At 37.6% G+C, this 14,338-nt stretch overlaps 1 protein-coding gene across 2 annotated transcripts in view; it reads right to left on the bottom strand.

The window, feature by feature from the left end:
- LOC129240356 (ribose-phosphate pyrophosphokinase 2) overlaps window positions 1-13,792 on the bottom strand; it is a 69,401-nt gene extending 55,609 nt beyond the window's left edge. Inside the window, exons 1-2 of one of the 2 annotated variants that reach the window (XM_054876109.1) lie at window positions 13,537-13,792; window positions 565-748 (exon numbers count right to left, since the gene is read on the bottom strand). In XM_054876109.1, coding sequence (XP_054732084.1) covers window positions 565-748; window positions 13,537-13,775 — 423 coding nt within the window. In that variant the 5' untranslated portion in view covers window positions 13,776-13,792. The remainder of the gene's footprint in view (window positions 1-564; window positions 749-13,536) is intronic. The other variant, XM_054876110.1, reaches the window with a different exon arrangement.
- Between the last annotated feature and the right edge of the window lie 546 nt (window positions 13,793-14,338).

Genomic DNA, 14,338 nt, shown 5'->3' with positions numbered 1-14,338 from the left:
ATGTGTTTTTTTGTTCAAAGTCTGTCAAAAATTCAAATTAAATTTTATTTTTTTTTTCCTTCGTCCAGTAACGAGATTTATCCATGTACTAACGAAATATTTTTGGTTTTTTGATTTTAAATGAACCAATAATGAGTTATGCTGTCCACGGCAAGAGCATTTTTTTGTGAGACGTTAAGGGAGATGAGGTACCAACGGCTGAGTTTTCGGAATTTTTAAATAAAAATTTCACAAAATACTGTTTAAATATGTATCTTTGATATGCTGAATTGTTTAAATAAAATATATTATTGTATATATTAAAAAAAAAATAGTAAAAATATCCTTTTTTTGAACCTCTGTAACCCACCTAACCCCTTAAGGGGCATAAAAATAATAATAAGAACGGACTGCACTTCAATTTCCCTGGTTAAGAAATACAGCAAGCACCTACCGGCGTCAAATTAAAAATTATAATAGAATTGCACGAATTGCCACGAGTGGAATTTTTAATTCTCTATCCCAATAACACAATGTCCAGTACATCCCAAAGCACGTGCAATCTGCGAAATATGAATAGCTTACCTTATCTTTCTTATCTTGGCGGGCATATGGGAAGCATGGAATAACTGCAGTCACTCTAGAAGCTGAAGCTATCTTACAAGCGTTAATCATTATCAGAAGTTCCATCAAATTATCATTAATTTCCCCAGAACCGGACTGTACAATGTAAACATCTTCGCCACGTACAGACTCGCCGATCTCAACACTGAAAATTAAAAAGAAATTTTAGTTTGTTTTTACTTATTATCAATCTAAAAAAATTCTAAGGTTAGATTTTCGATATCTGATAATCTATTTCTTAGGCGTAATGTGACATTATCTGAAGCATGCTAGTGTAGCTAATCCCCTTATTGTGAATGCTGTTAAAAGATAAACTGACTTAATATACAGTTGTCTACGAAATAATAGGGGGCCGGCACAAAAAATGTACATGAATGCATAACTTTTTTGTAACTCATGTAACGTCACACTATAGAAGTCACGTTATTTTCCGAGACACTTGTTATTGCATTGCAAACGTTTTGCAATCAAAATAGCTTTTAATTCAAAAATAATATATACATAGGTACAAATCTAAAAGTATTTATGTATTGCGTTTATGATCCTAGTGGGTAGAGGAAATCTCTAAAAATTATAAAAAATATTACAATATATGGAAAGAGAACTAGCAATAATAGAGCAAGATTTTCACAACAAACAAAGATAAAGAAACACATGAGCAAAAAAAAACAAAAATGGTGATATATGCCCGAATTCTGTAAGAGAATCTCATCTCAAGTCACTAAAATTGAGATTATAAATTAGTGACTCTTTTTGTGACTTGAGACGATTTTGCTATTCAGTAAGGGAAAGTCACAAGAATTTCACCAAATATCATGGTGAAAATAAATAGAGACAGTCAGCTGATGGCTCGTATCGGCTAGAGATAGTCAAAAAGTTGAGCAAAAATTCACTTATCGATTCCATATGTAATGGAATTTTTTAAACTCATTTATCAAGCGAAATTCTTCATCAAAAACATAAAGAATATGAATATTACTAAGCTCATACAAAATAACGTTTTTAATTTCTGTTTTATAAACCTTTTACCTGAATCGGTTTATCAACAATTCAATTGAGACAAACAAAATTAATAATCGATAAATGTTGAATTGCATCTCTATATACATTCCGTTGAAATGAACGAGCTGGGAATTCCGCTCAAACTTGTCAAGTGGTTTGAGATCTTGAATAAGTTCCCAGCAGAAGGATTTCGGGAATCTAAAAAACCTCCTGAAAACGCCTTCTTCCAGAAGGAATGGGTCTTCCGTGCTGCGTAAACTTGCCGGAATCCGTCTACGCATATTTCTAAAACGTCAATAAATACACAATTATTCGCGTTTTTAAGAAATTTTTACCCAAAACATATTACTTCGCTTCATTTTCGCGCTTTTTTTGCAATATATTATATATTATATAAAATAATTAATTCCTCTTCCATATTTTTCGTTTTGTGAGCTGGTCAGAAGTAGATCACTAATTAGTGACTTTTTTTTGAGACTAATGACGTGAGATTGCTGACTGAATTGCAACTAGTCTCAAAATCAAATTTCACCACGAAAAGTCTCAATTAGCGACTTGAGACTGCTTACAGAATTCGGGCATTACTCAGTGATAGAAATGAAGTGCTAAATTTCTGGAAAGAACATTTTAATGGGCTTTAATTAATAATGAAGATGACGCGCCTATTGGTAGGTACTGTATACACAGTAGAATCTTAATGACACGAAAAGAGCAATAGAGAAGCTGAAAAACTACAAGTCAGGTGATGAAGACTGTATAAATGCAGAGCTTATAAAATATGGCGGAGAAGAGTTGATAAGACAGATACATGAAATAATACTTCAAATTTGGAGAACAGAAAACATGCCTGAAGAATGGTATACAAGCCTAATAGTCCCAATTTATAAAAAAAAGGAGATAAATTAAATAGTGTAAATTATAGAGGGATAGCTCTTCTCAACGTGAGCTACGAAATTCTATCAAACATACTGTATGAGAAACTAAATGTGTATGCAGAAGAGATCGTGGGAGATTATTAATGCGGTTTTAAAATCGGACGCTCGACAACAGATCAATGCTTTATCATGTCGCAGATATTCAAAAAATGCTACATTAATCACCACTGTCTCTTTATAGACTTTAAGCAAGCATTTGATAAACTCAACAGAAACTATATCGATCATCACCACAAAAATACATAAATTTGATCAATATGACTCTTATGAACTCAAACACTAAAGTAATAATGAATGGCGAAATATTTGACGAATTCGAAATGAAATCCGGCTGAGGCAAGGTGACTTACTATCAACGCTTTCATTTAATTTAACACTGCGAATATATACATACGCTGTCGACATTGTCATTCTTTCGAGAAATAGGGAAGCTCTTCAGATCGCATTCATGCGCTTAGAGCAAGCTACAAGACCAGCTTGCCTCAATATAAATAAAAAAAAAAGACAAAATATATGACACGATCCTTTCATTATAGTTACATCAGAATGGGAAGTTGTGTTTTTGAGTTCATGCAAGAGTTTAAATACTTAGGCGTAGTACTCAGCATAAATAAGGATATGTCCTTATCTATACAAGACCGAATTCAGACAGCTAACAGAGCATACTTTGGCCATATCAAACTTATGAAGTTTTCATTGATATTAAAGGAACAAAAACTACATATGTACAAAACTATAATAAGACCGGTTCTCATATACGGCTGTGAAACATGGGTCTTTAAAGTTAATGACGTGAATTTACTGATGCGATTTGAGAAGAATATTCGCCCGTATACGATTAGACGACGGTACCTACCGTATACGGTATAACCAAGAGCGCAGTGTTTTAATCGCGGGAGGAAATGTAACGCAGTTTATAAAGTCCCAAATATTACGGTGGTATGGACACGTTTTAAGAATGAGCAACGAAAGAACGACCAAGCCAACCCTGGAGGAGCAAGAAGGAGAGGCCGGTCAAGGAGACGATGGTTGCAAGACGTAGGAGACAATATACGAAAGATGAAAATCCCACGACACAGAGCGAAAGCGGACTGTTGAGAAGAATGGAGACATATTGTAGAGGAGGCAATGGTCCACCCCAGATCATAATGCCAATGATGATGGGTAGAGGAAATCACTGTACCGAGGAACAACAGTAGATAACAGAGCCATGCCTAAAAGGCTAAGAAAACAGAGATGTTCTGCCCATATGGTAGCAAATGCCTTACATTATAAGAATAAGCATAATAATCTCGGACGAAAGCAAAATATATCCGATAAAGACGAATAGTAATCCATTCAAAATAATCAATCATCCGCGACGACCTAAGTTTTTCAGTCCCCAAAAAGTACTGCTCCGATAAATGGCGAAATTTATTGTGGTCGGGTGAAAGCAAAATCGAATTGTTCGGTAGTACAGTATGTTCGGCGCCCACCCAATACCGATTATAATCCCCGATTCACCACAGAAAATCCACACACATGGCGGCAATAAAAAAATGGTATGGGGTAGCTATTCATATAGCGAGGAGGCCCAATTTATTTGATCGTTACCATATGCCAATAAAACGGACTATCAATAGGAAATGATCCCAAACATACCAACAAGGCCGTAAAATAATGCGTTAGGGTCAATGGGATTCTGACTCTCCCGACCGCAACCACATAGAAAACTTATGGACTGACACCAAAAACGTGTTGCTGAACGGAAGCCAACCAATTCTAGAAATTTATGGAAGGTACAAAAAGAGGCATGAAAAGGAACCCCAAAAACTTCGTCATCCTGACTCATAGACTCTATGCCACAATGATGTGATGCAGTACTGAAAAGCCGAGGCTATAAAGTTTAAAATATTTTTTTATTATTGTATATAAATTACTCCTATTTTTTTGTGGAACTAATATTTCATTTATTTTACTTATGCTGAAGCTTTCGTTTGGGTTTGATTGAAATATGTGAACTGTGGGAAGATAAATACAACTTATAAGATTTATTTTATGTCAAAAAATGTTAAATAAAACTGTTATTTTATTAAAATCTTTGTGAAAATTAAAAAAAAACGGTGAGATAAGTTTATTTAATTGATATTCTGTAGCTAATGGCCACATTTTTATTATTCCTCATTCAGTAATGTCCAGAAGGAAAAATTGCACACCCGAGAAACGCGCCCTAATACGAGTAAAATAATTGATTGCTGATGGGAAACTTATGTGGAAGCTCAAAATATCATTGGTTGCTCACCAACAATGGTACGTAATGCCATCAAGTACAAACCAAGTGGCCAAAAGCGTGGAAGAAAGCTAGCAATGTCGGCAAGAGAAGTTAAGTCTATCGTCAGATACTCAAAGCAGTTTCCATTTGCGGCTGCTACTGAGATAAAAGATGCCTTAAAATTGTCTTCGAGCGTTGAGACTGTTTGTCGGCGTTTGCGGGAGCACGACCTGGGCGCCCACAGTCCAAGCAAAATACCGTTGTTGACAAAAACGCATGTAGAAAAGAGACTTTAACTCGCAAAAGAACATATAAATTGGCCTTCAACCAAATGGCGCAACATTTTATGGTCGGACGAGTCGAAGATTACCAGCCAAAAGTATACAACAAAAACAATAAAGCATGGTAGTTCTATCATTATGGTCTGGGCATGCTTTTCTTGGCTAGGCGTGGGACCCATTCATTGGGTTAAGGAAATGATGACTGGCGCTTCATATTTAGATATACTCAAGGACATTATGCTGCCATATGTCAGAGACGGAATGCCGCTTGTTTAGACGTTCCAGCAAGACAACGGCCCCAAACACTCGTGCAAAGTTGCTAAAAGATGGTTTGAGGAGAGGCAGATCAACATAATGGAATGGCCGCCACGGTCACCAGACATAAACCCCATAGAAAATTTGTGGTAAGGAGGCAGTAGTCCAACGCAAGCCAACATCTAATACGCAACTATGGAAAGCTATAAAGAGTGCATGGGAGTCGATTTCGATTGAAAGATGCCAAAAACTTGTTGACTCAATGCAACGCCGTTGTGCTGCAATTCTAAAGAATAAGGGTCATGCAACAAAATACTAATTTAAATACTAAACAAAACCCCATGTAAAATTAAAAATAAAATCACCATCATATAAAAGTTTTGTCAAAATTTTTCTTACAATTTGTTATACTACTAAGTTTTTGACAGCTCAAAATTCGCTTCAGTTTTTTCTAAATATAATTTTACCTTACTGAAATAAGATAAACGTTGGATTTTTTTGGGATTTGTTTTGTTTGACATTTTGGGCTATAAGAGGGAAAAAATAAAATTTTTTGTAAAAGCGATTACACGCACTTTTTTAACCCATTCCATTTTACGTATGTGCACTACTAAGATTTTGACCGCAGCTGTACATATACATATGATATACAGTAACTCGATTCCTGTAGGTACGTAATTAAAACCGAGCTCGGTGCAAGTTATGAGGTTGTCGCAAATACTGAGGTTTTTTTCATAATATTTGAAATATTTTTTTTACTAATAGCAATCGAAGTTTGTTTTTATTATATTAATTAAATACACTTCAAAGCAATAAGTTTCATTTAAAATTAAAGAAATTTTCAATTTTGGTTTGTTCCGTACACATGGTTTCTGAGTATCTGCAGCGTCAATTTAGTAAGCCTTATAATGTTTTGGTTCATGGGCCCTATTAGAGCCATATAGTTTAGAGGAAAACACATTACCGATATTTGAGCGTGGTAGCTCTTTAACTCCCTTTCTTTGGGATGGCATGGAACATTATCAATAAGAAGAGCTTTTTCCGGAAGACGGAACTCCTTAACCTGTTTATTTAAGGAATTTAAGGATTAAGGATTCTTTGTTTTCACAAAAAATAAACATATCTTTGGAATAAATGTTCAGTGAAACCATTATTCAAATTAAGCTCAGGCCATCCAAAGACTTTTATTCATTTTGTAATGAGCGCGGATTCGCCAATTCCAGCAAAATTTGTACAAGTAAGGAAGGATACTCTCTCCTTACTTACCTCATGCCGCCGAGTCGGGTTTAAGTTTAAGGGGCGATGGGCTATGGCACCTTCCACCGCGATTTTTATATACGGCATTAAATCTCATCTCCCCGACCCATTTAGACTCATTATGGGCCCTTCGGAGCTCTTAGAAAAAGAGCCAAATTTCCTAATTTTTACTTTTGTTTTCGATTGCTTTGAGTAAATGAAGGCAGCGAATTTAATGCGAAAATATTGCTACAGTCGTGAAGTTTCGCGAACCGACAGGCAACAATAGCGAATGAGGGGACAAAACAAAAAGATGAATTAGCCTTGATGGCGACAGCAGATATCTAGTCAGTGCACGTTTTCTGGGTCTACTGCTGCGAGGTGTGTTTAAAAAGTATCACGAATTTGGTGTTTTTTCAAAAATTATTTATTTGTTCATCAATATCTATTTTGTCCCCTTCAAAGTAATCCCGTTATCGTGATGCAAGAGCCAATTTTTGTTCTTCCACAAATCCGGGCGTTTCTGGCGGATTACTTCGCGCAAATTGCCCATAACTTGGAGGTAATATCCTTATTGCCCGTTTTACCCTGTGGCAAGAAATCATGATGCACAACGCACCTGCAATCGAAGAAAATGGTAAGCAAAACTTTTACATTCGACCGAATTTGGCGCGCTTTTTTCGGTCTTGGTTCGTGGGGCAGTTTCCATTGAGATGATTGAGCTTTGGTTTACACGTCATAACCGTAAACCCACGATTCGTCACCAGTTATGCCCCTCTGGAGTAAATTTGGGTCGTCGCGGACAGTCCAACATCTCATTAGCAATGTTCATGCGATGCTGCTTTTGGTTTGGGAAATTGAGCAGTTTTGGTATGAATTTTGCGTCGCCCCGACTCTTTGTCCAGTGCCCAGGTAAAACGGTGGCACAAGTCGTTCAAGGAAGGCCGGGAGGCGCATGTCGAAATCCAAGGTCAATACCATGCTGAACATCTTTTTTGACTCTCGAGGCATCGTTCTACACAAGGAGTTTGTACCTCCAGAAAGCACTGTAAACGCGGAATTTTACAAAGAAGTGCTCCTTCGGCTGAAAAACCGCGTCGCCCGGGTTCGGCCCGACCTCGTCAACAATTGGACCCTTCATCACGACAATGCGCCGGCGCACACCGCCTTCCTCTGCACCTCTGCATTGGCCAAGATGGGGGTTCCGGTGCTTCCCCACCCTCCCTACAGCCCAGTCCTGTCCCCTACGGACTTCTTGATCCCGCACCTGAAAAGAGAGCTGTAGGGGAGGCGACTCCATCAAGCCGATTCAAAAAACTGTGACAGCCGAATTGAACGCGATTCCGGCGGATGAGTTTAAAAAATGTTTCCTGCAGTGGAAGGACCGCTACCAGCGGTATATTGACGCTCAAGGGTCCTATTTTGAAGAATATTAGTTGTATAAGCCAAAAGATTTAATAAAACTGCTTAAAAAAATAAGGTTCATTACTTTTCAATCAAACCCTGTACATAACCTGCGAAAATTCAAAATTCGCTATACTTTTTGAACAGACCTCGTATATGAGTTAGACGAAGACGATAGGTGACTAGTAAGCTGCTACTACAACAGAACTTACCAGGAGGTACGAGCAGATGTAGAAATTACGATAGTTATTAAGCATACATATATAAGCGGAGTCGCATGCCCATGGTGTTGGAAATAAAGTAAAGCAAGTGTGTTGCCATTAATTTTTAAGCTTTATTCAACAATCCAGTAATCGAACTCACAGAGTTATTGTAAGAGATTTATTTGAACTTTACCGTAAAAAAATTCGTAACAATTGGTGTCAGAAGTGGGATTGTTGAATAAAGTCCCAGAAACAGGATCGTGAAAATGGTAAAGTTGAGCGAACTCAAAGTTCAGCAGCTTAAGAAGGAATTGAAACAGCGTAGATTGTGAATTAGAAGTACAGTGCGACGCGAGAAGACAGAACCTACAGGACCTTTACGTCGCAACTAGAAACGATTGAGGCTGAGGTAAATGCAGTGAAAACTCGCCTCTGTGAATTGCAATTAAATCGTCCGAATATGTTAATCAGCGATCCGAAAGTAAAAGTACCATCCTTCGACGGCACTATACCAGTCTTTATATTTAAGCTCCAGTTTGGAACAACAGTAATAACAAATCACTGGAGTACGGGAGACAAAGTTGCTGCATTGGTTGTCTCGCTCAAGGGTTCCGCCGCCGAAGTACTGCAGACAGTTCCAAAAGCCGATTGGTGTAACAATGAGAGTCTGGCAGCAGCAATAAACAGACGTTATGGAAGTGACCCCAGGCAACAAATGTTCCAGATGGAACTGACGAATCACTATCAGAAGACAAATGAGAGCTTGCAGGATTGGGCGGTTGGCACATTTGGCGTATGCAAAAGAAACAGAAGACTTTGTTAAAAAGATGAAGTGCCAGTCATTTATAAGTATACAAGACTCGGACGCAAAACTGACAGCATACTCCACACCGAAGGGGACGTTTGAAAACAGTGCCATTTGCACTAACACAAAAAAAAGCAGCTCTCTTGAGCAAGCCAAGTCCATCGGGTTGATGTTGAAGAACCTACGTCGAGGAAGGAAACTATGAAGAAAACTCGGATTTGAAGTGTTACAACTACGGTAAGACAATGTGTAATGAAATAGCAAAACAAGTAGACAAAGAACATGCAAGAGGAATGTTTAAACTCATTTCTAATCCCTACAATGGGTTTAATGACTGTCAGTTGAATGCGCGAAGTTTGTATTCTGAAAAAATTGACTATCTAAATTTTTTTTTTTTTGATAATTTGAACATTGACTTAATATGTAGTACAGAGACATGGTTTAAAGAGAATATTGATAATAATATATATTCTCTGTGCGGCTACACTGTTATTAGATGTGATAGGACTACGAAGACTCGAGAAGGTGGCATTGCTTTATACTTTAAAAATAATTTTAAATGGAAAGAGATCTGCAGATCAGATCATTTTAAAGAAATCGAATACATTTTTGTTGAATTTTATGATAATACGAGGGCGCGTCAATAAGTCCGTGACTTTTTGTATTTCTGACCTCTTCACTGAAAAAGAAATACTGCTCCTGTCAACGGGCATCTGTCAGTTGACTCCTGTCAAAATTTGAACGTGCTGCGTCAGTTAGTTTGTGTTTTACAGCTACCTTTATCAGACTACCCAGTAATTTGAGGAGAAAATGGAAAAAACTGAATTTCGTGTGCTTATTAAGCCGATTCATCCTTAGAAACCCACTGTTTCGACTGTTGTTTGGTCTCTGGTGTGTAGTGATGGATCCATGTTTCGTACACGGTTACAAAACGGCGCAGAAACTCCTCCATATTGCGATTAAACAACGCCAAACCTTCCTGTGAAGTTGTAACACCATTGCGTTTGTGGTCGACCTTGAATTACTCTTCATTAGGTCTTCTCCACACATAGGATTAACCATCTAACCTAAATACGTATGTACATGTGTATGCTAAACTTGCCGGGTATACACACTATTTCTGCGATTTTCCTAACGGTTTTACCTTTTCCATTATGATGAATAATTAAATTTCTGACTTGAATTAAGCTCTGTCCACGCTGTCTATCAATGTTTATAGTTTGGACTATTATTCCACAAAACACGACTGAAATTTTACTTTAATTATTTATGTTTGGTTCTTTCTTTGCACGATTCTACAGAGAGGAAATTAATTGTGGGATCCCCCGTTTTAAAGTGCCAAACAATCGCAATAGTGTCAGATGCCCGCCTTCTTGACATCAATTTTGTGAATGATGCATGATAAATTTTTTATACAATAACAAGGAGGTAAGATTTGTAAATTATTATTATTTTTTTTTAAAAGTCCTATTCGAATACCCAATAGAAAAATAAAAATATTTAATTTGCATTTCTTACAAAAATTTCGAATTTTAAACTGCATGCTATGCGTGTCCGAGTTCTACATATATTGAGCCACTGTGAATCAAAAAAGTATTGGCACACTCGAAAAATCAAAGTTTTAAGCAATTTGCAATGGTATATCAACCACTCCTGCACAAGATAAGATGAATGTTTTGGGTCATTACCTTGTTGAAATTGTCAAGTTGTCCCATTAAGGCCCAGTTTTTCGACACTCGGACTTAAATTTTCTTTAAGAATGTCGCCATACACATGCTTATCCATTGTCTCATCTATGAGCACGAGCTTTACGACACCAGATGCCGCGAAACACCCCCAAACCATCACATTTCCTCCGCCGTGTTCAACTGTTTTGAGCAGTTTCTTCTTTTGAAGCTCATATGTGGCTTTCGCCAAATTTTTTGTGCTCCATCTGACCCAAATAAATTGAATTTTGATTCATCACTAAGTATGGTGGTGTTCCAAAAAGAGATGGGCTTATTGAAATGCTGTTTAGCAAACTCTACCCTCTTTTCCTTACTTACCTTCGAAATGAAGGGTTTGCGTCGAGGAACCCGGCCATGACACCCAGCCTTATATAGGGTATTCCGAACAGTTTGTGGGTTAAAATTAATTTCAAATGAATTTTTCAGGGTCTCACACAATTTGAAAGCCAAAGTTTTTGCATTTTGTGCTACCGTGGACACCGCAATTCGCTTCTGTCGTTCGGTTAATTTTTTTGGGCGACCAGTTTTGCTCCCCGGAGCTATTTTGCCAGTATTGCAATAATGCATAACGGTGTTTCGAACGCTGGACCATGATTTATCGACAAGTTTTAGTTCTAGGAAAATTTCTGCACCACGGCCCATTTTGCCCCCCCTATGCCCGTTGAAATCGCGATCTAAGGTGATTGCGACTGTATGAATAAGCAAAAAACAATAGCGGAAATAACGGGAGTTTACCGTTATAGGGCCAAAAGCATAAGCTAACATAAATACGAGGGGTGCCTTTTATTTGGCAAGATTTGGCAACCCTGGTGTTGCAATCTGGCAACTGACAGCTGTATCGCAAAGTTTGACATTTTTTGGCTTTTACGTACTCAGAACGTTTTGAAATACCAGCGCTATTTGTATTGTTTACAGTATTTAAATCGAGAACATTTTCGGGCGATTATTCTTTACAACTTTCGACGTGGATTAACTCAGCAACATTGCATGGATGAACTTAATTCAGTTTTTGGCGATGAAGCTCCATCAAGGACCAGTGTTTATCGATGGTATGGTGAATTCAATCGTGGTCGTAGTTCACTCCAAGACGAATTTCGTGAAGGTCGTCCAAAATCAGTTGTTGTTCCGAAAACCATTGATGCTGTGCGCGAACTGATATTGCAAGATCGTCATGTGACCTATAGTGAGATTGAGACAATCTTAGGCATTAGTGGGACCAGCATACATTCAATATTGCATAAACATTTGACTGTCAAAAAAATTTGTTCGCGTTGGGTCCCACACAATTTGTCAATCGCTCAAAACAAGGCTTCGAAACACGTCTATGACATCGTGACAGGTGATGAATCATGGATTTATGCGTATGAGCCCGAAAGTAAACAGCAGTCGACTGTATGGGTGTTTCAAGATGAGCCAAATCCAACAAAAGTTGTTCGCGCACGAAGCACTTCCAAGCAAATGGTCGCCTGTTTTTTCGGAAAAACTGGACATGTTGCCCGTACCTCTAGAACAACGCAGAACAGTAAATTCTGAGTGGTACACAACCATTTGTTTGCCAGTTGTCTTCCAAGAAATTAGGAAAACCAATCGCCAAAGACGGACCACTCTTCACCAGGACAATGCGAGCTCTCACACATCGGCTCAAACAACTGCATTTTTGAGCACCCAAAACATCGAATTAATGGGTCATCCGCCGTATAGTCCTGACTTGGCCCCGAATGACTTCTTTTTATTCCCGTACGTAAAAAACAAACTGAGAGGTCAACGTTTTTCGACACCTGAAGAAGCGGTTGCGGCATTCAGAATGCATGTTTTGGAGGTACCTCATTCAGAGTGGCAAAAGTGCTTCGACAATTGGCTCAAACGCATGCAAAAGTGTATAGATCTTCATGGAGAATATTTTGAAAAGCAATAAAGTGATTTTCGATGATTAAAATTTGTTTTTGTTCTCTAATTCCGAAATATAAAAGGCACCCCTCGTAATATGCCAATACTTTTTTGATTTGAATTTGTGCCTTATTTTACCTTTCAAGGTTGAGCTGTAAGCCTAAATCGAAATTAATTTGTTTTTTGTTCAGATACGTAATAAATAAATACATTTAGAAAATACTGTTTTCTATTTTTTTATACTTTCATTAGAAGAAAAGTTATAGCATTGAGAACTTTGATTTTGAGTGTGCCAATACTTTTTTGACTCACTGTATATCCGCGAGCTTTAGTCTAAAGCATGACATTGTAACACTACTTTACCTATTAATAATAAAGCTGAAAACAATTTAAGTTTACTTTGTTTTCCGGCGAAGCGGATCGCAGTAAAGCTAGTTTTGGAACAAAACATTTTTACAAACAAAATTGAGTGAAACGAATTAAAGCAAATTCTTAGGTGATTTCGCTAGAACAACATTTACATATATTTTGTTTTTCTGATTTGGTGGTTCGAATGCCGCGAAACCTTCACACTTTTAAGCTCGCGAACTGCATTTAGATTCATGATTGCTAATTGTTGGTAAGGTCAAGCAAATCCTTTTTTTTATAACAAAAGTCGGGGTTGTAGCAGTTTATGATCAGCCTCCTGTTCCTAACTTATAGCCAACTGAACACGTTGTGCGACATTACAACTTCTTAAAGTTACCATGAATCCACTCAATGTTTTTAAGAACATGTGGCATTAAACGCCTGTCAACGTTAAGATGATGTTCTTATTAGTAACCATACCGAGGCAGATATAGATGTGCGCAATTACATATACGAGTTTTAATTCATAAATTGAACTCAACTGAGGCAACTCAAGATTGAATAAAGCATTTTCATTCTTTAAATTTATTTATACTCACCATGTCTCCAAATTGCTAAATTTCTTCGTTACTACCTTCCCCAAATCTATGCCCAAACGGTCAACGATTCTCTGGGCTAAATCCGGGTGGGAAGTGCCAGAAAACACTTTTATGTTAGGCATCCTGGAATGCAATGTATTATTGCTTTTAGGTATCTCCTGTTGATCCAAATTGCCACCAATAACACACTCAACACGCGCCGGATTAAGAGATAGAACTGGTTCACATTGCCCTAGCATAAGAAAAATTTCATCTACTTCTTTATCACTCAGTTGTTTTGTCTTCAATTTTTTTTGCAGGTGTCAACAGGGTTAATTATTAACCCATGGTTACACCTAACTCCGCATCTACACTTCATATAATTCATCTTACAATCGAAAAGTCAGGTGTAGACCGCGAATTTTATTGATACAATATATATAACTACCGAATTTCTTCCTTTCCTGTTTTAACATCAGCTAACATTTTGTAGCAAGAATAATAGAGAAACCAGAGGTCGCAAATAATGTTGTTGTTCTTGTTGTAGTAGCATAATCATTCCCCATACTTCCATACGGGGGGCTGGAATGACAGTCCTTGGCCGGATATAAATCCGGGTCGTTTCGGTAACGTAGAACCGAGTGTCGTGGAAACGTCGCAAATAATTGTTGACCGTTTCTCGTTGTCTGCAAATAAGTGTCTTTTACTCAAACTTTGAGAAAAAACTCAAAGAACATCCGATTGCAATGGACCTTAAACGAGCTCGCTTGCGCTCGGCGTGCAACCTTTTTTTTTTTTTTGTTTTGCTTTGTTCTGATTGTTC

This window comes from Anastrepha obliqua, chromosome 3, assembly GCF_027943255.1.
Source record: "Anastrepha obliqua isolate idAnaObli1 chromosome 3, idAnaObli1_1.0, whole genome shotgun sequence".
In the NCBI taxonomy this organism is placed as follows: domain Eukaryota; kingdom Metazoa; phylum Arthropoda; class Insecta; order Diptera; family Tephritidae; genus Anastrepha; species Anastrepha obliqua.
The sequence above is the reverse complement of the archived record's forward strand: the minus strand, read 5'-3'. Positions and strand labels throughout refer to the sequence as shown.